Source organism: Lutjanus erythropterus, chromosome 14 (assembly GCF_056507025.1).
Source record: "Lutjanus erythropterus isolate fLutEry1 chromosome 14, fLutEry1.hap2, whole genome shotgun sequence".
In the NCBI taxonomy this organism is placed as follows: domain Eukaryota; kingdom Metazoa; phylum Chordata; class Actinopteri; order Lutjaniformes; family Lutjanidae; genus Lutjanus; species Lutjanus erythropterus.
In genome coordinates this window covers 36840220-36865066 of record NC_139330.1, presented here as the reverse complement: position 1 = coordinate 36865066, position 24847 = coordinate 36840220, and the positions used below count along the sequence as shown (strand labels likewise).

The window sequence follows — 24847 nt, the reverse complement described above, 5'->3', positions numbered from 1 at the left end:
AACTCTTGTTTACTAAACGTGTATTTACTAATCAGAGATTAGTTTTTCATTGTGCAACAGAGCTGTGCATAATTTTAAATCTGGATTTACTTATTATAACCCCTGTTTCTTTAAACTGGAGTTAGTGCTAATCTTAAATTAAATTTATCTTTGTTGGCACAACCCAATCAAAGTGTAGATGTGGATGATAAAAATGTCAGTTTTTCAAGTATTTGGTCATAAACCAAAACACTGAACAAATCAAAATTTTGACTGGATGAAGGCACCAAAGAAATGAATAAGGGGATCACAAAGTTTAATACAATTCATCCTTAAGGGAACATGACTGTCTATACCAAATTTCTTGGCAATCTATCCAATAGTTGGTTTTTCCCTCAAAACCGTAATGTAAACCTCATGGTCATGCAAGTGGAAAAGTCTGGAAACCATCTGGAAAACATGAATGTTTGTAGAATTTGTACCAGTCCATCAAGCAGATGTTGAAATATTTCACTGGATATGTGGAAACTGACCAGCTGGTAGACTGGAGGAAAATTCAGGGTATCACCAAATTCCAAAGATGAAAGACCATGAATCAGGAATACCTGTCCAAAATTACAGGGCAATCTATCCACCCATTGTTGAGATCTGGGCCAAAGTGATGCACCGACCGACGAACCAACAGACAAACCAACATTACTATCTCTAGAGCCACACAGATCCAAGCTGTTAATCAGTAGTAAGTCATATCAGTGCTATATTGTCTGTAAGATCCTCTGCTACCTGGAACACCCAATGACATAGTAAGTTTTCAGTTGTCATTGTTTTATCTTTTTCTGACGATCACTTGCTAAAGTTAGTAACAATAAAACTGTGGTAAAATTTACCCAAGCTTATAAAGAAGAAGAAAGCCCTACGAAATATGACCCTGACAGAAGAAACGAGAAGTGGGATAAATATACAGAGAGTCAAACTGGTTAAAGAGTCTGTTGCCAGCGTGATGGCCAGTCCTTCTCTATCCAGCTCTGCAGCAGCCGCAGCACATCAATGCGCTGGTAGATGCGGCAAAGTTCGGTGAGCTCAGTGACCGTCTTCTGGTTGTAGCGCAGCAGGAACTCCTGGGTGGGGCTGTGAGACAAGGAGCCCTGCGTCCGGTGCTCCAGCAGGGTCAGTTCATCATAGCTCATCCCCCAACGACTCGCAAAGTTCTTCCAGTTTTTGATGGTGCAGTGGTTTGGATCCAGTTTGAGCCGCAGTAAGTCCAGCAGGTCTTTGTCGTTCATCAGGTCACTGATCTTGGGAGGAGGTGCTGAGCAGCAGCACTTTTCACACGGGCTGTTCAGCAATTGCAGTTCTTTGGGGTAGTCTGAGCTCAGAGATGGACAAAGAAGATAAAGTGAGCTCAAGATGTGTATTTTTGTATGTGGACATTGTGTACATTCCAATTACACTACATTAACTCTTTCCCCGCCATTGACCAGATATCATTTAAGACACAACGTTTCCCTGCCATTAGGGGTGGGCGATATGGCAAAAATGTCATATCACGATTTTTTTATTAGAAAATCACGATTTCGATTTTATCACAATCTTACATGTATTTATATTATGTATTATGCTATGTATTTATATTTACATTTACTGTTTTTACTTTACTTTCTACTTTTTTTTCAAGCACAAAGGTAAAAGTAAAGGTACTAATGTCTGCAGAAACCACAAACAGAAGATGGAACTAACTCTTTTAACTGAAACAGTCACCAGAATGTTTTGTTAACATGTTAAAATCACAACATTTTTCTTCTGGAGCAGGACAGACGCTCCCAGACCCCCAGAGGACAGGGGACTGGTTTACCAACATGCCACCTTTTTCTCCTCTTATGAGTTTGCAGGTCTGTATTTAGTCATCAAAAAATACCAACAAGAATACCATTAAAGTACAACAACAGCAATAAAAATGTTGATTTTTCAAAAAAGGAAACAATAACATGCAAGGTTTTTAAATTGTAATTAAGTAAAAACACTAATACCACAATGTAAAAATACCTAAGCAAAGAATCTGAGTATTTTTTTCATCACAGCAGGTCAGTGATCAGTGTTTCAGTGACTCTCTGTGGATCAGTGAATAGTTTTATTTATTCAATTGCTTTTTCACTGCCAGGTGGTAGGGCACACTGTGACAGATCATCTGTCAAAAAACTGTCACTCGAAGGAGAAGAGAATTGGAATTGAGCAGCAGAAGAAGAAGATGGTGTTATCTAGCATGACAATATCGGTACTCAGCAGCAGATCAGAGAGCGTTACGACCCAGGCACAGAGTGAAGCTCCTTGAGCTGCAGCCCCCGGACCTCTGCAGCAGCCAGGACACAGTGAGGCTGCTCACATCACAGCCCCTGGGACCTGTGCTGCAGCCACGGCAGAGATCGCTCCAGCCCCTCAGCCTCTCAGACAGTGTATTTCGGGCCTAATATTAGCCACACAAGTTGTTATTCTGCTTAAAAATGTCTCTTTCACAAAAACACTGTTTCTCAGTTTTTTGTCTGAAAAGTGGATTTTTTGATGCAACCAACCAACATTCAAGTGGTTATATAAAAAAAAGAATGAATGAAGCTAGGACAAAACATTTCTTTTTTGTCTGAAACTAAAAGATTTGTTATTTCTGTTGACATATTCCATGGTAACATGTTCATAGAACTGAATATTCTGTAGGTGTTGAAAATTCAATGACTTTTGTCAAAAATGCTTGTGCTGGCCAGTGACTATTTCAAAAACCACTGGTGAGGAAAGAGATCCATCAAATTTAAAAGGTAATAAATATGAGTTGAAATAATTTTTTCAATATTTCTTTAGTTACTTAGACTATTCGCCTCCTGGTGGCCATCAGAAAATAAACTCTCCCCTCTCCCCACATTCCTCATCTGTCTCTACTGTCAACCAACAAACTGTTAAAGGTGTAGGCAGTGCTGCCAATAACACTATGTTCCTGTTATTACACATTCATTATGGAAATTTCCTCACCTCAATAATGCTAATGACACTGAATACTGTCAGTAATATTTCAGATAAACAGTCCAGCCAAAATGAATGCAATTTTCATGCAGAGTGGTTTAGTGATTTTCCTATGATAAGAATTGATGTACCTGGTGAGATCGATGCCGGGCAGGTGCATTCTTCAACATCTTCAACTGGCTACAACACAGAGAAAGACAAATGGTTACTGTCAGTTACATCACATCTAGTGTACCCGGCATTTTCCTTCACATGCCTAAACTCAATTGCATACGTCCCTGCAATATGGAGACATTAGAAAAAGTCAATTTTATATCATAATATACATTAAATACATGTGGTGTGATGATATAGGAAATTTCTGGAAAATGGTTTGGTTAATTTAGTGAAATAAATACCTGACCAGAGGTCACCGTTATGCTAGTGTCTCATTGAGGCTGTACTTGGCCACAGCGGTGTTCATGCGTAGATGGCATCACCAAATACATAACAATTCCTTTTTAAGGCTCACAAATGTCTAAAAAATCATGGAAATCCATCTTATAGTTATTTTTTAGTCTGGATCACAAGTAGTGGACTGATGGGCTGACATTTCCATCTCTAGAGCCATGCCTCTGACCTCCACAAGCTACTCATTGATTACAATATCATTCACATTGCCTAATACAGCGATTCAGAGGGTTGACCAAGGCTGCCACAAGATTTATCATATTGTCCATCTATTATGCATTTTTAATGACATTTCAATGAATGAAAAAGTCAACAACATTTACATTAATTTTGTTCTGTTTGTTTTTTAAATATATCAAGCAAAACTCTGTGTCTGCATCAGCATCTGTGATGGTATTAGTTAGTGCCTATGGCATCATGGGTAATTATCACATCTTTAAAGGCCCTATTGCTGAAATGTACATTCAGGTTTTGGAGTGACATATGCTGCCATCCAGACGACATCTTTTTCAGAGACATCCCTGCTTATTTCAGCGAGACGATGTTAAGACACATTGTGCAGATGTTCCAACAGCGTGTCTTCATAGTAAAAGAGTTCAGGTACTAGACTGACCTGCCTGCAGTCCAGACTTGTATCTTAAAAATGATAAGCATCAGATTTGCGTGTCATATTGGCAGTTTTGAGGTCTTTTTGGATGTAACTTAAAAATCAGAAATTATTTTTGTCTTTCACCACCTCTTGTTAGAAACTTTCCTGCCCAATCTGACCCAGTGGTACATAAAATGTAGGGGTAAAGGCTTTTAACACTCAACCACCAGTATAACATAGATAGATGAGCATATGTGGCTCAGGTAGAGGGTAAAGGGAGAGGGGGCCGTCCATTCATCCCAGAGTCGTCCCTTTAATCCCACCACCATTGGTGTGTGAGTGTGAGTGACAATGAAAGGCAATATTGTAAAATGCTTTGGCTGTTAAGGTAGAAAGGTGCAGTCCATTTACCAATTAATATAATCTACATACCACCTAAAATGAAATACTGTAAAGTTGAAAACAATATAGAATTCATTGGAAATGTCCAAAAAAAGAACAATTCACAAAAAATTAAGATAAATCAAATGGACAAAGCTGTTTTCCATGTTTTCAATATGGATGAGGCATGTGTATGTCTCCTCTCATGTGTCTAAAACTGTGGACGTGATGCATTTTCACCGGCTTCTGCAAGTTAAACATGTCTGAACGAAAGCCATGCTGCACACTATGGTACATCAAGGACAGACAGAGAATCAAGACTCCAGCCCTGGAGGGATGGATACATTTAACCAGGGATGACTGGACAAATTCTTTTTTCAGTTCCCACTGCTAACTTTTCATTTTTTCCATGTTATTATTATTCATTATTTCAATAATCTTTTCTTTTAGAAAGCTGCATGAGAGAGAATGACGTTAGATCTCTGTCTGCCCGTGTTCCTGCTCTGTTATTAGCAGTACCCACAGCTGCACCTTCTACTTCAGTGGGACTAAACCACATCCTGTATGTTTACAGCCTAAATGAGACAGTACACACAGTGTGAACTTCTGCCAGGGTACAACAGAGTTATCTCCATTTAGCAGTTCTAATACTATAAGATTTTCATTAAGCTATCAATTAATGTTGACAGTTTTATTGTATTGACTTTTAGGAAAAATATTACATTACTCCTCTAACAAATGAAAATCTGAGCTTGAGGAAATAACATACAAGTCATACTCTCAGCTAACATTAGCAAACTTTACATAAATATTGTTGTATAACATTCTTGAGTCAGTATGCTAACTTTATGATTTTTCTCTATGTATGCAACTTTAACATTACATTTTAGCACCATGCATTGTACCTCCATATGGCATTCTTTTTAATAACGACCACAGAGTCTACAATTCTATTGACAACAGCTCCGAACTACCTGACTTCTGTAGGAAAGAGAGAAACAAAGATCAGAGAACATGCATGGATGAGTTGGAGTGTGTGTGAACAGAAGTGAAATTGAAACTAACCTTTACTTGGCACTTATCTCATGTTTTTAGTGATATCTACAACACAGGAAAACAGTGTCGCAGAATCTCCCAAACGACGGAGGTGAATGATGACCAATTTTCAAATGCAAAAAAAAGACAAAATAAAAACATAAAATGCCTCCATACTGCTTGTCTGTCTCCTAAAGACCCAACATGCTAAGTTGACTAAAAAAAGTTATTTATACCATGTCCTTAGCCCGAATCTTCACTGTAGATCCTTCACTTGGAGCCACGTTCAGGTGCACATGCACACTCTCTGAACTGGGTGTGTATTGTGATGGTATGCAAACAGCTTGTTTAGGAGGCTTGGATTAAACAAGTAGTATGGAGGCATTTTATGTTTTCTCCAGCTATTTTTTACATTTGAAAACTGATCACCATTCACTTCCACTGTTTGGGAGATTCTGCAACACTGCTGTCCTGTAAAACTCCAGCAGTGTTTTATGGACTAACAAAATAAACCTGACCCTCAATCAGCATGAAGGTGAGTAGTAGTATAATGACTGAATTTTCATTTTTGGGTGAACTGTCCCTTTATGTTTCTTTGAAAGATGATGATAAGAGAATAATGTTTCCAACACAGTTTGCATCAGAGGTGGAAATACTGACCTGTCTTATTCTGTCTGAGGAGGGACTCAGGTATCCAGATGGCATGGAGCTCAGGTGGAGTGTCACAGCGTCTGCTGGAGACACATGACTGATATCAGTGTATTCTGATAAAAAACACTGCAGGAAAATGTTAATCACTGACAAATGTGCTGACACATTTTTCACAGCAACAGAAGGCAGTTCAGTAAATTCTTAATATTACAGTTTTTCTCAGTCACTTTGGTACATTTCTCAGATCAGAATTGACTACTGCAATGCACCTCTAACAGGCCTGTGCTGTGAAACCACTACAGATGATACAGAATGCGGCGGCGCGTCTGGTCTACAATCAGCCCAAAAGGGTACATGTCACCCCTCTGTTCATTGAGCTACATTGGCTACCCCTGGCTGCCCGCATCAAATTCAAATCACTAATGCTAGCCTACAAAGTACTCAAAGGTTCTGCACCTACCTACTTAAATGCTCTCATTAAAGCTCATGTTACCCCTCTGCAACTCCGGTCATCAAAGGAAAGCCGCCTGGCTGTCCCAGCACCTCGCACAAGACAATCCAGACTCTTTTCATGCGTTGTGCCACGCTGGTGGAATGACCTACCAAGCGCTACCAGAGCAGGGGCGTCCCTCTCTGCCTTCAAAAAGCTCCTGAAGACCCAGCTCTTCAGAAAGCATCTCCTGTCCTGATCTAGCGATACTCTTCTAGGGCCTCTTCTATGTAGCTTGATTGTTAATCCTCTTTTTGTAAGTCGCTTTGGATAAAGGCATCTGCTATATGCCTAAATGTAAATGTAATGTAAATGAAATTCGCAAAACTACTTGATCAATCTTCACATCATTGGGTCACTTGTGCACATCAAAAAAGAAGTTTCTCATTTCTTTGAACAAGTTGCAAATGCTTTGGTACATCCATGCAAATGATTTTGTACAGTTCTCTGCTGTTTCCTACATTATAAATTGCTTATGTCATGTTGATCAAAATGTATTATAATGGGTCTCTATGGAATAGTCTCACCCCCCACAACATTTAGGCATTAGTTCATCGCAAAAGTCTTTACACGCAAAATGGTTGAACAAGTTGTCATAATATGTCAAGCATATTTCTATACATTTCCATTAGGCTTTTTTTTCTAAATCTGTCCTGAATTGGTAAATTGCTCCCAGGTGAATCTTGACTTTTTCTAACAAAGGGAAATGTGTGAAGCATTAGATCAACCAATGATCAACCAGTTTTCTGAAATAGCTCAAAGGTGCATCTCATGAACCATCAACTGGCAAGTATATATATAGCCAGAGCACAACACAATGTTACAATGTCTGACAATGGAAGGACAAGGAATTGGACAGGGTCAACAGCCAGAGAGAAGAAGAAGAGGAAGAGGAGCGAGGCTGCGTGGCGGAGGAGTTGGGAGGCAAAACAGAAGAAGAGGCAGAAGAGGCCGAGGACATATGCGCGTTCCAGATGACAACTTCATCTACATGGATGAGGCTGGCTTCAACCTAACGAAACGCAGAAGGCGTTTTCGAAATATCATCGGCCACAGAGCTACAGTTGATGTGCCAGGCCAACGGGGCAGGAACATAACCATGGGTGCTGCTATGTCTGAGAATGGTGTGCTAACGCATATTCCCAATTATTGGGCCATACAATACAGAGCATCTTGTCACCTTTTTAGACTCTCTATAGGGATCTCATCCCTGAACAAGAGAGGGGTCATATTGGAGATGACTTGCCAAAGTACGTGATAGTTTGGGACAATGTCAGTTTCCATCGCTCCAACATCATCAGGCAATGGTTTGCGACCCACAACAGGATGCTGATGGAGTTCCTCTCACCCTACTCCCCATTCCTTAACCCCATTGAGGAATTTTTCTCAGCATGGAGATGGAAAGTATATGATCGCCAGCCACATACACAGATGACCCTTCTGGCTGCCATGGATGCAGCATGTGATGACATCACAACAGATGCCTGCAGAGGCTGGATAAGACACTCTAAAAGATTCTTTCCATGCTGCATCGCAAGAGAAGATATTTGCTGTGATGTGGATGAGAATTTGTGGCCCAACAGACAGGAATGTCAGGAGGTGTAGAAAGACTGCACTGTAATTCCTACAGCATTGCATGCACAGTTTTCCCTAAGGAGATTGTCCTATGTTCACATTTCTACTGTTGTTTTTTTGTTTTTTTGTTTGTGCTATGGAGTGCTGTCTTTTCCTTTCTGTATCACAATGACATGGTCAATAAATTATAGTACAAACAGTAAAAGCGTAAATGTGAATCTTGTCCAGTCTCTTGCAATCAATCTCCCACATACACTAAGGTTTAACTTAAAATTTACAATAATTGTCATCAAAACTTTAGTTATAATTTACATCAGAACATCCCTCCAGAGTACACTGTTATATTGACAACATGACTAAGCAATTTGACTGTCTTATCCGTACACAGTGACACAAGGACTTGTCATTCTGATGGCACTGACATGTTCATTGACAGATATTTACTTTTGAGAGATGAACTAAGGATTTTGAACAAGAGACTGGCTTTTGCAGGTAATCCATGGTGTTTTGCTATTTGTACAAATTGTTTTGAGAAATGCACTAACTGTTTTGCAAATGTCGAGGATGATTCGAGAAATGTACCAAAGTGACTTAGAAAAACTGTAATATTAAATCAGAAATTCATTGCAATGAGCCAGAATCAGTTATTCCCCCAGTAGTAGTAGTTTTTCTCATCTCCACCATGTGTCTGGAAAAAACAGAACAACACTTCAATGACGACACAGGGTCATTATTGGTGGGTACGGTGTTTGTTTTTGTCATTTATATGACCTGCCTGCTGGAAAATTACTCGTTCTGTCTGTGTGTCTCTTTGTATCTTTTTTTCAGTCACTTAATGTTGCTACTTTTTTGATCGCTGTCAATGAAGCTTTAAACTTCCTGCACAAATGTTAAAAGCCTTCCAGATAGATAGACAGATAGATAGATAGATGGATGGATGGATAGATGGATGGATAGATGGATGTATGGATAGATGGACGTATGGATGTATGGACAGATGGATGTATGGATAGATGATAGATGGATAGATGGATAGATGTATGGATGTATGGATAGATAGATAGATAGATAGATAGATAGATAGATAGATAGAAGGATGTATAGATAGATAGATAGATAGAAGGATGTATAGATAGATAGATAGATAGAAGGATGTATAGATAGATAGATAGATAGATAGATAGATAGATAGATAGATAGATAGATATAAGGATGTATGGATGGATAGATAGATAGATAGATAGATAGATAGATAGATAGATAGATAGATAGATAGATAGAAGGATAGATAGATAGATAGATAGAAGAAAGTATGGATGTATGGATAGATGGATAGATAGATAGATAGATAGATAGATAGATAGATAGATAGAAGGATGTATAGATAGATAGATAGATAGATAGATAGATAGATAGATAGATAGATAGAAGGATGTATAGATAGATAGATAGATAGATAGATAGATAGATAGATAGATAGAAGAAAGTATGGATGTATGGATAGATAGATAGATAGATAGATAGATAGATAGATAGATAGATAGATAGATAGATAGATAGATAGAAGGATGTATAGATAGATAGATAGATAGATAGATAGATAGATAGATAGATAGAAGGATGTATAGATAGATAGATAGATAGATAGATAGATAGATAGATAGATAGATAGATAGATAGATATAAGGATGTATGGATGGATAGATAGATAGATAGATAGATAGATAGATAGATAGATAGAAGGATGTATGTATGTATGTATGGATAGATATATAGGTTAAAAGTCTTTTATTGATAATGTATTAAACATCAACAGTTGAAAAGTAAGCTAACACTTCAATTTCCATGTCCCATAATTTCATTGTAAATAGGTGGTAATTTCCAAGTAATATTTTTTAAAAATTTCTTAGAAATGAACACCCTCAGACTTCAATTATGTGAGAATTAGCCAGTACCATTTTAACGTAGGTGGTAATTGCCATTACCTCAAATTTTATATATTACTTGGTAATTACCACCCTCTACATGAAAACAATACTTGATAATTATCACATAATTAACCGTGACATTTGTGGGTACTTTCTAAGAAATTTCAAATAGATTACTTGGTGATTACCACCTATTTACCATGAAATGGCGGGACCAAAATAACTAATACTTTGAGTAGTTTTTGAGATGAGTACTTTGTACTTTCACTCAAGTATTTTTCTAAAACCAATACCTTTACTTGTAATTGAGTATTATTTAAGTAATGTAACAACACTTGTACCTGAGTACAGGTTTCTGTACTCTTTCCACCACTGACTGACAGAAGTTGTACATATCCATATGCTTTATAAAATGACCACTGTGTTTTGTCTCCGTATTTACCATGAGGATCTGTCACTTGCACTGGATAATTGGCCTCCAAGGACTGTGGGAGAGACGAGGACAGACAAGACAATATTAGAGAGTAAAATGAATAAACCTGAGACACACAAGTCTGCTCTGTTAAAGGGAGAGTTCGCCCCAAAATGACATATTTTCCCTTTGCCTGTTTTTGTATTTATCCAGTGGATCCTCAAATTTACTGCAGAAGGGTTCCCCGAATTGTTATTGATGTATTTTTTCCCATTAACATGTAGCAAAGTTAAATCAGCATCTTTGAAAAAAGAGGAAGAAGAAGAAGGAGAAGAAGAAGACAAAGAAGAAGAAGAAGAAGAAACTCAAAAGCATTACATGACATTGACAGAAGACTACCCATAACCCCTTGCGCAGTTGTGAGCTAGCTAACCTCATAAATAAGTATGTGGCACATAATAATAATAATAATTAATAATTCACAATAGATCATTTTGTAACTTTGTGAGGAGAAGCATCTAACATACCCTCCACCTCAAAAACTGTCAAAAGTGCAGAGGGTGACAACACACTTAGCCATGGTGCTATCTTAACAGGTACATATAAGCATAAACAAGCCAAGACCCAGAAATATTCAATGTAAAATAGGTATAAGGGGCTCAGTCTCTTATCAGCTAAGGGGTCCATGGCCTGAAAAAACATTGACCCCTGATCTAGATAGTTTTAATGCGAGCTGCAGTTATCAGCTGTAGTGATGCCTGCCTTCTCTCCAATATAATGGAGGTAGATTGCACTCAGCTTGCATGACAGCAAGCGATGTAAATATTAATAGCGTCCTCAGCAAAGCTGTAACCTAAGCATTCACCTTGTTAGCACGGTGATACAGTTGGTGAAAGAAAGTACAGGGTGTCCACAAAGTCTCTTTACAATTTAAAAAAAAATATTACAAAAGCAATTGATGAGATATGTTAATCAGATGTGTTCTATGTACTCAGTGGTTATCAAAGTTTTTAATCACATTCATGTTTCACACTGATGCCATTGCCACCATTGATGAGGCTGTGTTACAGTGAACATGGCAAGAAATCGAGTACTGTCTTGACGAGCTTCATGCAACCAATGGTGCCCATATAGAGGTGTATTAAATGAGGCAAAAAACTTCAATATCTACTTTTCATTTTGTAATAATTTCCACAGATTTGTCTATTCATTTGATTTTGTTATAAATTTGTTAATTGTAAAGAGACTTTATGGACACCCTGTATTTCTGACATCAAACTTCTCACAGCAAAATGTGTGGATAATGTTGAGTAAATGGGTCAAGATTTCTGCAAAGAGACACTGCTGTTGAGTCTTTCAAATGTATTTTTTGGCACTTTGAGCCCCACAAGCCGAATAACATTGATACAATAAACATAAAATATAAATGCAACACTTTTGTTTTTGCTTCGATTTTTAATGTGTTGAAGTAAAAGACCACAGACTTCTGTGCACACAAAATGATTTCTCTCAAATATTGCTGATCTTGAAAAAAGGACATTTATTAGGCACTAAATTGTGACTATTTCAAACAGGGCTACAGATACCATTAACGTGGGTCAGGACTTTTATGTCTCTAGTTTAGCAGCTGACTGGTTTCATCTGACTTGTTTGCTAGATATAATTGGGTATCATCTGCATAACAATGAAAATGAGTGATAATAATACTAATAATAGTACTAATAATATTTCCTAAAGGAAACATATATAGGGAGAATAGAAATGGTCCAAACACAGATCCTTGTGGGACTCTACAATGTACAACTGTGCAATAATCAGCATCTCTGTATGCCACACCTGTCAGGTGGATAGGTTATCCTGGCAAAGATGTAGCACTTACTTGATACGCATTTTAACAAATAAGTGAACAAAACTTGAAAGAAATAAACCTTTTTTTGTATGTACAGAAGAAGCCTGAGACATTTTACTTCAACTCATGACAAAGTGTTGCCTTTATATTTTTGTTGAACATTTGATTTGTTGATCGCTCGATTATATAACTGTCACTTTAACCCATCTGTTCATGAGACTGAGACAGCATCTGTAGTCTGTAACTGTGGAAGAAAATGGCTCTCTTATGTGAACAGACAGGGAACAGCCTGCTACAACCTGCTCTTGAGCCCTTGGGCGCTAGCAGTCACAACACAGTGTGTTAAGTTATGGTACATTTCTGAGCAGATTACTGTAAGACTCTGCTTTTTGAGGACGAACAATGAGAAAATCAGCACAAAGCAAACTGGATAGAGGACAAGTCAAGACAATGAGACAGTTAAACAAACACATGACTGGGAGGAGAGAAAAATGAAAAAAGTGCTCACAAATTCTGCAACAAAGCTGGTGGTGTCTGTGTCTTCCACTGGCTCAGAGCTGCTCCTGTCTGTTAGAAAAAAGGAAGAAGCTTCAGTGGTGTTAAATGTTGTCATCTCTTCTCATTTCATCCACTTCCTACATATCACTAGTATCAACCGCAGAGGAGGCACAGAAAAGCCACATCCTCCTGCCAAACAAGTACATTCTGGTGGGAGTGTGATGTAGTTTGGACACATTAATGTAGATAGTAAACCGGGTAGTAATGACACATTATGATCATTTCAGGCAACAGTAATTTTACTTTTTATTTTTTTTTGGGGGTGGGGCAGCTGAAGATATGAGAGGAAAGGGGGAGAGAGAGTGGGGGAATGACACATAGCAAAAGGCTGTGGGTGGGAGTTGAACCCACGGCTCACAGCCTCAGTATATGAGGTGTGCACTCTACCAACTGAGCTACGTGGCCACCAAGGGAAGTGTAATTTTAAAGGGCAGAAGGTTCATCATACTGTCTTATGTCATGAATCTATTTTTTCATTTAAGCTACATCAGTATTGGCAGCTGTGTAGGGTTGGGGGGTTCATCGACTTGATCAACATCATCAGTTACAAATATACACCGATTTACATATTGTGTGCTGACATGTCGTTATGAACTGCTACGCCTGGTCAGAGCATGGATTCACTCTGAGAACAAGCTGCAGAGAGCAAGACACACCACAATCATCTGAAGCCTGGCAGTATTTTAGACAGAGATGCAACAGTTTGTCTCTCTTTAGCTCCATAACCTGGATGTGATTTATCACAGCAGGACAAACTGCTCTGCACGAGCACTAGAAGTGAAGCACCGAGCGACCTGTCCTCCTCCTGCAGCTGCAGCATTGTCCTTTTCACTTCCTGTCAGCATCCAAACATGATATATAACGACTATCAACACGTGGAACATTTTTCTGTTAGTGTAAGTCACTTTAAATAGATTTTCTAGAAGTCTCCTCATCACCCTTGTGTTAAAAGTGATGTCTGCACTGCTGCTGTTAATTTTACACCATGAGTCATCTAACAGTGTTGTTCTGCTCTTTTGTACTTCCCGTTATCTTTATCGGCTCCATATGAGGCAGAAATGGCTAATACTAATGTCACAGACTGTAAAATAATGATCAGTCAGTTTAGTGAAGGGCTGACAGTGATTAGTTATTAAATAACACAGCTCCTTTTGGATTTGAGACCGAGCATTTTTCTGATCAGGCAGGTGAAAATTTTAAAATATGCCACTATTATCATTATTCTAATGTGCTCTATCTGTTTGTTTTTCAGGATTATAACTGAATAAAATATTGAAATATTAAAGTGACAAGTTTTTGATATGTATTTTAGGTAAATAAATTTTTGTTAAATATTGATAGATTAATCCATTTAATAATCAATAGATATGTCATTTAAAAAATAATTGTGAGGTGTAGCCCTCCAAGTGCGAATTTAGACGTTTACCCTCTGTCATTCCTGAACGAAACAAACCAGCTCGTAATAGTGCATGAAAGCTTCGCAGAAACAATGAAAATACTGTTCAGCACTAACATGAACTCTTAATTCAAATGCCTTCAGCACTGATACAGAATATTTTTAACAAGCACGTTCACGGATGAGTTGGGAGAGCAGCACAAAGGCAGCTTTTCAGCTCCAGAAATGACCTGGACAGGGCCATTTGGGCCTTCATCAGACTGCGTCACTGTAAAGTCTTTGTATCCAAAGGGCTCCAAATAAAGAACTACTCTGGCCTTTCTTGGGTTACACTCACTGACGATGAAACTTTAATTTGCATGGGAAGCTAGAATTAGGATTAAGTGATCAGGTGTAAGCAGGCTGTTTCCTACATACAGCTTTCAGGGTGTTGTTTGCCTGAGAGAGAGCAGACACATATGTAGGTCACAGACAGTGAATCAGCCTGTATATCAGCCACAGACGAGGAAAAACACTCATAGCAGCCTGACTTCAAATGAAGTCTGAATTTCGGGCACAGTGGTCAAATTATCATACATATGATCAGTTACACACCTCTGTAGATATACAGGCTCATTCTAAGGAAACAAAAAGACAATAATTCTTATTTTCAGGTGATTATACACTAATGAAAACATGCTTATGGATATTATATTCCATTCTGTCATTTTCTCACAATAGATCCCACTAAACCTGACACTGGTATTGTGTAATATCGGGAGGATTACATTGTTACAATGTATTCTGATACAATTGTTTGTGCTGCTATTTCTTCTTTTGTTATGCACAAATGCATGTTTAGATGGAGGCAGTTATAGATGTTTAAATGTACTTTGTTGTGTAGCTATTTACACATCACACTTAAACTTCACATAAACTGCCATAAATAGCAGTAAGTAGTAGTTGGAGTAGTATTGACAGGCTAGCTGGCTATAACTGAGTTTCTGTGTAGTTAACAGAAGCAATTCATCTGTGTAGCTAACAGTTAGAGGCAGAGAGATACATGCACGGCGCCTGTCAGCATCCTGTCTGCCTGGTAAACAAACGGCTGAGCTAACTTTAACATTGGGTTTAGCTTTAGTTTATAAATTGTGTGATTCACAGATCTCGTAGCTCGATCTGACTGTTGACATTTTGATTTGCATTTCGTTTACTAGTGAGATCGCAGCTATTTTTAATGTTGTGTTATAGATTTTGGGGAACTCTCGTCTTCGGTCGTCTCTGGAAGGGAACACAGACTTATAATAGATTTGCAAGATTGTTGACGGGTCTGGGGTTCCCTTCAAGACCCAGCCATCAATCTCTCCCTCCTCTCTTTGTGTTGTTTCACTTCCGTTAATGAATAGAAATATGGGTGACGTGCAGTGATGGTTTTTAATGATGGCAGTGGGACGGGGGGAGGTTCACTGTGGAACTGATTAACCAGCCTGAGGATCATTTTCTTCATCTTTGTTTTAATTGATAACAGGGACATTTCACATGCAATTTTTGATCTTTAAAAAATATTATGCTGTAGGACCCGAACATAAGACATACAGTTGTGAATTGTTTTTTAAATATACTTTTTACTGGTGTATTCTCCATTATTATTATTATAGGTTTAAATTGCTGCGGTCAATTTGACCCCAAACATAAAAGATGTGTGCTTATTATGCTTATGTAACATAATTGCTGGGTTCATTTAGATTTTGACAACAGAGGATGCAATAAAAGTGCCCTTATTGTTGCCTGTTCACATGGTTTCATAAACACAAATTGTTTAATAAATAAATTTGATCTAAACAGAATTTTAGACTTCTTAAATTAACTTCATATCTACCCATTTTTAAAATTCCACACTATTGACTTCTTAGTTTGAAACATTGTGTAAAGCTTGTAGAGCCAATTGACTTTTAAAATATATAATGGATAAACTTTGTATATATACTTTGTTTATATTTTTTGAATCCGTGTGCTAAATCACAAATTTTAAGAACCAAACAGTAATGACACAGAATGCAGCCTTTACAAACAACAAGAACAACTTCCACTGCTGAGGTCATACATTTCCTGTCAACTGCAGATTTGGAGGTCTGCAGCCAGGTACTCTTGGAGTTTCATGGGAACTTTATTTTTTATTTTTTTCCATTCTTGTATGCTGTACCTAAGAATGTCTCAATATGAATCAAATCTACTCAAATAATCATTGGACTAGACACTGGGTGCCTTTAAATGATAAGTCTGATGATTTTATATTTTTAACTGTCAACAAATTCCATTAAACCCACGCCAACAATGAATGTATCCTACTAACGAGTATTGTGTGTGTGTATCACAGCCTGATGTGATGTATCTTCTTCCTCTGGGCCACAGAGCTCCACTGATGTCCAAAGACTATAAAAAACACATTAGTGAGCCACACTGTTGTACTGACAGGCATGTTCTTTCATTACCATAAACACACACACTGTAGTTTATTTGGACTCAATTCCACACACACTGTCCTACTGCCCCAAATACAAACACAGCTTAAAATAGTTCCCAGCAAATGCCGTATTTGGTGAGTAACTTGTGATAAAAACTGTAGTGTCCAGCTGTTAAAGGACATTACTGAACCTTACTGAAAGGTTCCTCCTTTGGAAGGAGCTGTTTTGTCCTTTTCATGGGAGACAGAGTAACACGAGATCAATCTTTTAGCTGGGATTCAATTTGACATCATAAATGTGGCAAAATATAATGGATTGTTTGATTTTTGCTGTCTGAAATGAAAACACTTACAGATTTATTAATATTGTTTGAGCATAGTCAGAGAACCACTTAAAGGGACAGTTCATGCCAAAATCAAAAATACATATTTTTCCTCTGGCCTGTAGTACTATTTATCTATCTAGATTTTTTAGGTGTGAGCTGCAGAGTTTTGGAGATATTAGCTGTAGAAATGTCTGCCTTCTCCTCAATATAATGGAATGAAATGGCACTCAGCTTGTGGTGCTCAAAGCACCAAAACAAACAAACAAACAAACAAACAAACAAAAAAGTTTTCTAGTCCTACTACATTTCTAATGTCACGTTAAGCATCAATACGTGAAAGTAAAAATGTAAATAAAACAAAAATAAGTTTTAAGAAAAGGTCATGAATCTAATAAAATTCCTGTAACATCTGTAGGTCTGTATTCTTCAAAGACCAAACGAAGATCTTCAATTAAGTCAAACATATAAAAATGATCATTTTGGGTACACTATGGGGAAAATGTTTAGAAGCAGCAAAACTCAAAAATAGTTTTCTTTAGCAATCTGTTGCATTTTCTAAATCAGTAAATACTGATACTGATATATCCACAGAATGTAAATGTTCATACATCAGTGGTTTAAAGAACAGATGACAGCTCCCTGCACATGTTAATAGTTAGAAAAGCTGATTTGCAAAACACTGTAAAGATGAAAGGCTAAAATTATAAAGGTAAAGATCATGAATATTTCTATTTTTAGGTGTTCAGTCATCAGTGACTCTGACAAGCCTCCCACATGCTTGAACATTTATAATGACACAGACATTAAACTTTCTATGGAGCCACATGTGCATAATTACTATTATTAAAACTGCATACATGCATCACACTATAGTGTCACATCGCATCACATATTATAAACATTAAACTGTAAAATGAGAGAAGTGTGAACTCAATGCTCCTCATAGATCTAATATTAGTGTACGTAACTGCATTTCCTGTTTCCTATTGACTCTACATCTCGACATGATTTATGACGTGTACTTCAACAGTCAAGCTTTCTTCAGTCTTACGGAATTATATGCCGTCACTTAAACAGCCATAGACCACAAAAGTGACAGCCAGTGTCAGTCATTTGAGGGGAAATGAAAAGTAAATCCCCATCATCACACCAGCCCACACAAGACTACTGGGAAATGTAGACATGTTGCACTTTTCTTCCCTGTTACTTGCTGACTCTATATTTCTAGACAGTACTAGTTATTGGGTACTTAAGAGTGTAATTAATAATCCATGGGGAAAACTGCTTCACCATCTTTATTCTATTTTTCATGCAAAGTAGTACCTGTGCATGTAGATCTATAGAATTTTGTGCCACAAGCCAAAGATAGGTCTTTAAAGGACTTGTCGTACCACTGGCTTTGAATTTTCTGCCAATTAATGACAAACTGCCTTCATCTGACATTATTGCAGGCCATTTTCCAAAGCACACCATACATATATCAACACACACTGCTTAGCAAATGATCAGGATTTGATCTTTTTGGCCCACTACCATTTGGACAGTCTAGAAGAGGCTCATGAGTAAATGGTTACATTCAGGGGTGTCCCTATAGCTCAGTTGGTAGGGCGTGCGCTCCATGTATTGAGGCTGTCAGTCCTCTGCAGCCGCTACTGGTTCAATTCCCGCCTGTGGCACAATTGCTGCGTGTCATCCCCTCTCTCCCCCTTTCCTGTCATATATTCAGCTGTCATACCTTAATAAAGGCAAAAAACCCCAAAAAAATCTTTAAATGGTTTCGATCCCATTCATTATAGTGGAGGCTAAACCGAAAGTCAAAATCTGCACCATGTGGAAGCATATGTGAAAGGTCCAGTATGAAAGTTGGCTTCATGCGGCACTGAGCAATGAATGGAGGCCTGCCACCAACACTGTATCCACTTCTCCTTAATACATCCATGATGTTACCACTAGGGGGGTCACCATTGGTAAACACTGTATTGATTTTCACTGCTATGCAGATGACCACCTGCTCTATATAGCTGTTCACCTGATGACCCAACCCTAATCTGCAAAATATCTGCACATAACAACTCCAGTGTGGCAGAGATTAGAGAAAGACTGTGTTACAGTTACTGGACAGATGAATATTAACTGTTGTGTGAGGAGTCATGAACACTCATATACACCACCCCGACCTTCACACGACCTTACTTTCTATCTTACTACATAAAGGACATGCTCCATCTGGAGTTCCTCATTGTTGGCATTCATTGTCAATCATGAGATGCAAAATCATTCAACAATAGCTGAATTTTATTACTTTGAAAACAGAATGTCAGAAGTTTAAGGCTGAAAGTAACAAATATTTTCATCATGGAGTAATCAGTCATTTTCTCTATTAACTGATTAATTGTGTGGTCTATAGAATATTGGAAAAATGTCAACCATTATATGCCAGAGCCCAATGTGATGTCTTCAACTGTCTTATTTTGTTTGAAGGACAAACCAAACCCAAACTTATTCACTCTACTAACACATAAGACAAAAACAAGCAGCAAATCCTCATACTGAAACATTTGCCTTTTTTTCTTCTTTTTTGGAATAATAGTTGTCACCTAATTTCCTGCTGATTGACAAACTGGTCAGTGAACTTATTGTTTCAGATCTAAGAACTGTCATCTCTGCATATTATACCTGAGGCAAGACATTTCTAATTTATGTATCTTCTCTATTCTGAAAAGTCCTTGGATGCACCAAAAAATTTTCAAAAAACGTCCAAACTTGTAATATCATTACCACGTTCAATAACATTAACACATCTCTAGTTAATATGATCAAAAATGAAAAAACACCAGTAAATATGGTATATATATGTGTGTTATTCCACTTTAAATTCAGTGTAATAAGTATTAGGACTTGCAGCCAGTCACCCAATTATCAAGTGTAAGTTGAACTCCAGATCAGTTGAGCATTGTTTCTCCTTCTCTGGGAATGCAGGGGCATGTAACTGCACGCTCTGGATAATGTTCAAGAGATGAAATATAAACCACATCATAATACATTGCTCAGGGCCATAATTCCACACAGGTGAACCCAGCTTTTCTCCATTTTGACCACCCATGTCTCTGAAGGGATAAAGCACAGTTTCGAAGCAGCCTGTGCAGTGGGCTGTTTCCACACATGAATGGAGGTGAATGGCGTGCCGATACCTGACCCAGGACACAGCCAAGTCTAGACCGACAGCAGCTATATACACACAGCTATACAAACGCCCTGTTACATGTATAACATGGCTGATAGTGGGTGGTATGTGTGTCTCCTTCACTGTGTATGAGTGTGTGTGTGTATGGCTCAGCTGCGTTAGACTGATATATTAATGCTTTTACTTCAACTTTGATGAAATATCAACCAATCAAATATGGATGTTTCTCACTGATCAGTGTCAAATAAAAATATCTGGTTAAAGTACTAGTAGTATATCAGAGTATCTGTGCCAAAGAATAGAGTGCAGCATTTTAGGTAATACACTCATTCACTTTGCTACAAATCTTATGGTTAGTTTAGCAAAGCATAAAGACTGAAAGCAGGGGAAACAGCTACCCTGGTCCTGTCCTGTTTGTTTAATCTGTACACAAAGAGAAATGTAAAAATGATGATTTGTGGCTTTAGGTGGAATTACAAGCTGAAACTGGGTGCATTGACTGAACACAGTTTCCCAGACACTCGCTGTAACAGTGAGGTTGCCATCATGCCTGTACACAGACCAAACCAAAACCTGTTTCCACAATATATCTGGTGACTGGTACTCTGGCTGTGTTTTGGCAAGAATCTGGTGATACGATACCTGTCATGATACAGGGGTTATGATTCAATATATTGTGGCATATTGCAATATTGTGTGCAGCATGATATAATGCTATTTTCTAATTTCCTACTTTTTACAAATAACAAATAACTATCGTGACCTAGTAGTTAACAATAAATCATACACATTTTGCATCATAAATGAGAAATACAAAATACAATAAACACATTTTAAATCTTAAATTTGTAGAATTTCTTCCATAGTCTTTTATTTATTTTATGACCCAAATACAATCTCCTGTGACCCAACTGTGGGTCCTGACCCAGTGTTTGGAAACGACTCACAGTTTAAAAGAACACTGCTATCTAAAATTTGGGAGTTTAAACACAACACAAAATTAACCACTGCCACAAATCTTTACATGTATCACAATACACTGTTATTGAGAACTGATACAGTATCAAAAAACATAATATCGCATTACTAAGGTGTATCAACATTTTCCTACACCCCTAACAGGTACCATCAAAGATGTTGCACACAAGTGCTGGGTGGAGGGATAAACTGTTATTAGTCAGGAAATAGTTCCAGTATGTAACCCCCCACCCCCCCACTCCCACTGTGAAGTGTAAAGTTAGTTGATTCAACTAATTTTTTCTCATTAACTTAACCTGAGTATACAAGTTTTATTTATTCAAGGAATTTAAACTTTATTTTCAGAACTCTTTCTTCAGTTCTTCTTGAACTTGAAGTCTTTTGGCTTGAAATGATGAGCTGAATGAAAGCACTGTACAGAGTTCAGTCAACTCAATAAATTAAGATTCTAAACAAACATGATGAGCATATGAGCAGACTTACCAGCATGCATAGTGTGAAAGGTAAAACCCACCTGACACCCTTTTTATGGTTTGAAGAAAACATACATGATGAAAACTTGTTGTGAGTTTCTAATACACTTAAGTATAAGTCATGTTTATGTTCACAATAATGAAAACATAAAGGTCAGTATTGAAGTCATTCTCTATCTCACACTTGAAACGTAATAAATTCAGTGGGAGCAGTTTCACATGTCTTTATGCTGGAACAAACAGGAACAGCTGAAGTGGAAGGACTTTGTGTTCAAACTGAGAAAATGTCAAAGGAAATCCAATTTGTTTGTCATGTTTGTCAATGTGACTAAAGAGTTGTTGTTTCAACTTAATATCTTCAGCTTCTTGAATATGTTTTCACAAGTACAACTGAATTAATATCAAGTTTATTTGACTAGAATAGTTTGTTCTGCATTGTTACAAAATGTATTTTCAAGTTCAGTCAACTTAAAGTGTTAAGGCAGCCCAGACAAAATGCAATTTTGTCCATTTTGAGACAGATTTCTCAAAACCTAGAAAAATAAATCCAAAACTATCAACATGGCTAGAAACAACAAGAAAATATGTTTTTGTGTGATTCGGACAAACAAATCCTGTAGCGAAGACCACATGTGTCTCTATTACTACCAGCCACTAAAAACTCATGTTAGTCATAGGTAGAGTTGCAGGCACAAAGCCCAAAGTCAAGTTCAACAGTTTCCAGCCACTGTGCTGGAAAGGTCAAATGGGTTGAAACAGGAGCTTAGTGGTAAAGAGGCACTGATAGTGAATGTTTTCTCTTCATACCTCCCAGGATGTGTTAAGACATCTAACGATGAGTTGATTTTCTGTATAAACTGATCACTGCCCTAAATTCTACAGAAGTGACATCTGACTGGCCACTGTCATGGCTGCAAATCCACATTTACCACCAGTGTGTGTTGTCATTGCAGCTGTGGTCAATATCAATACTCAGCTAAATCAAGTCTAGTACTGCAGAATTATGAAAAAACTTCTCACCAATGGTGTTCAAATAAAGAATGTTACAACTGAACCATCTTGTATCTCCAAACACAATGAGCTGAATTAAAACTCCACATCCTGGCTCAGCTCATAAAGTTCAGTTTAGTAATGGAAAGAACTAGTGTGTCCTTGGAAATAAAGGATTGCAGACAAACAGCCAGTAACCCATAATGTTACTACGTCACATGTTCATTACATCGTGTCACACACCTTGTGTTTTGTGTGAAAGAGAATGGCTGTTTTTAAGTAAAAGATGACCTAAAGGGAGACACAGGGATTCAGTATTTTCCACCACAACTACATATGTTTGTGCCAAATCATAACAGAGGCTATCTCAGGACTTTTCATATAGAACAAGTCTAGACTGTACTGTTTAGAATATTATTTACAGACACAACAGTTCCCACAAAGAGCAAGCACAAAGGTAACAGTGGTGAGGAAAAACTTCCTTTTAACAAGCAAGAATGTAAAATTTAGGGGTATTTTTTGACAGAATAAGGCAAAATGCAATATAATATTTAACATTAGTATATTTTGTTAATGTGTGATTACCTTATAATAAGAATACAATACAATACAAGCAGGGAAGTGGAATTGGCAACGACTAAATTGGGGACAATACATAAATAAATAAAGTACAGCCCAAACCTGACGTGAGCCTGTGAAAAATGAGAAATAACGCCCGATCTGACCCGAACTCGTCGTGTCCCATCAGGTTCGAGCACAGAGCTCAAGCTGTAATTCTAGGTCTCACTGTTTTGTTTTTGTTTTTTCTAAGACAACAGCAACAGTTAACTAACCTACTCACTTCTTTATTAACCATGAATAATGCCATTACTTACAGCTTTTAACTGTGTCATATTATCTTTAATATTATCATGTGTCAAAGTTTAGTTTTTGAAGGTAAGGCACTTGTAACTCAGCTGCTGCCTTCATGTGAATAATTAAAAAAAAGAGCACCGACTAAATTACAGCACCACTAACCACAAACATTTATACGAACGAGACAAAGACACAATATGTTCTGATTAGAATTTGTCCTATGGCAGATATATAAGCATAAGAAGACATTAACTCTGTTACTGTTCAATGAATAGTAATAGTCTTCTGTAGGTTCACTAGAAAACAAAGATTAGTGTGTGAGAGGTAACGGGTTTCCATCATTAGAGAGGGATTTTTTAAATTGTGGAAACTTTCTTGGTTGTGGTTGCAGGTCGACAGTCCAGGAAACACCCAAACTAGAGGTGCTACAATGATTTTTCAACCAATTTATAATGTTCTGAATATAATTGTGAGGGTAATTCTGATCAAATTAGTTTTAAATAGTAAAAAAGTATAGTTAGCTTTTTATAACACAAACGAAAAGACAGCATTTTAAGATAAGTGCAGGAGATCTCAAAATTATGGTTAATGTTGATGCTGATTAATGTAAAACAAATCCATACCGAGTCCATACCGTAATGTAAACTACCTAACAAACACACACACACACACACACACACACACACACACACACACACACACACACACACACACACACAGAGAGAGAGAGAGAGAGAGAATAGTGACTTACCAAACGGCTCCTTACACGCCCTCAGACTGCTCATGTTTGAAACTTTGATGTCTCCCATGCAGATAAATGTGTGTTCCTGGTTATAACGTGTATATGTGAGGTTAACAGATGAGAAACACAGTAATCCTTCACACTGAGCTCACACACACACATACACATACACACAGCGGTATGCCAGCCCGGCGGCGGCGGCTCTCACTAATGAAGCACCTCAGTCACACACAGGCACTAGGATCACTGCTGCCTTCAGGACCCCCACGGAAATTTAAAGATCTACATTCCGGAAGTTATTAGCAGGAAGCGACTTGTAAATGCAGAGGCGCTGCTGAACCTGCTTCCTATATCTTTTTTAAAACGAAATAGTCCGCCCATGATACGTTGATATGATATGTATGATGTAATTTCGATTGATAGTTAGTGAGTATGAAATGTATAAAAATAATGTATATATAATGTATAAAAATAGAGAAAATATCACCATGGTAAGTCATAATTATAAGATTCAAAAAGTCATAATTTTGAGATTAAAAAAATCGAAATTCTGATAA

At 37.6% G+C, this 24847-nt stretch overlaps 1 protein-coding gene across 2 annotated transcripts; it reads right to left on the bottom strand.

Moving 5' to 3' along the window:
* Positions 1-280: 280 nt before the first annotated feature.
* Positions 281-24544, bottom strand: edaradd (EDAR-associated death domain). 2 transcript variants are annotated; one of them, XM_084736489.1, is made up of 6 exons: positions 24300-24544; positions 12854-12912; positions 10527-10569; positions 6101-6174; positions 3117-3165; positions 281-1345 (listed from the first exon to the last, which is right to left on the bottom strand). In XM_084736489.1, exons 1-6 carry the CDS (start codon positions 24355-24357, stop codon positions 957-959), a joined length of 672 nt encoding a protein of 223 aa, XP_084592615.1. In that variant the 5' UTR covers positions 24358-24544; the 3' UTR covers positions 281-956. The 2 variants fall into 2 exon arrangements, with proteins under 2 accessions (XP_084592615.1, XP_084592616.1); XM_084736490.1 differs by having other exon boundaries at positions 6101-6171.
* Positions 24545-24847: the final 303 nt, after the last annotated feature.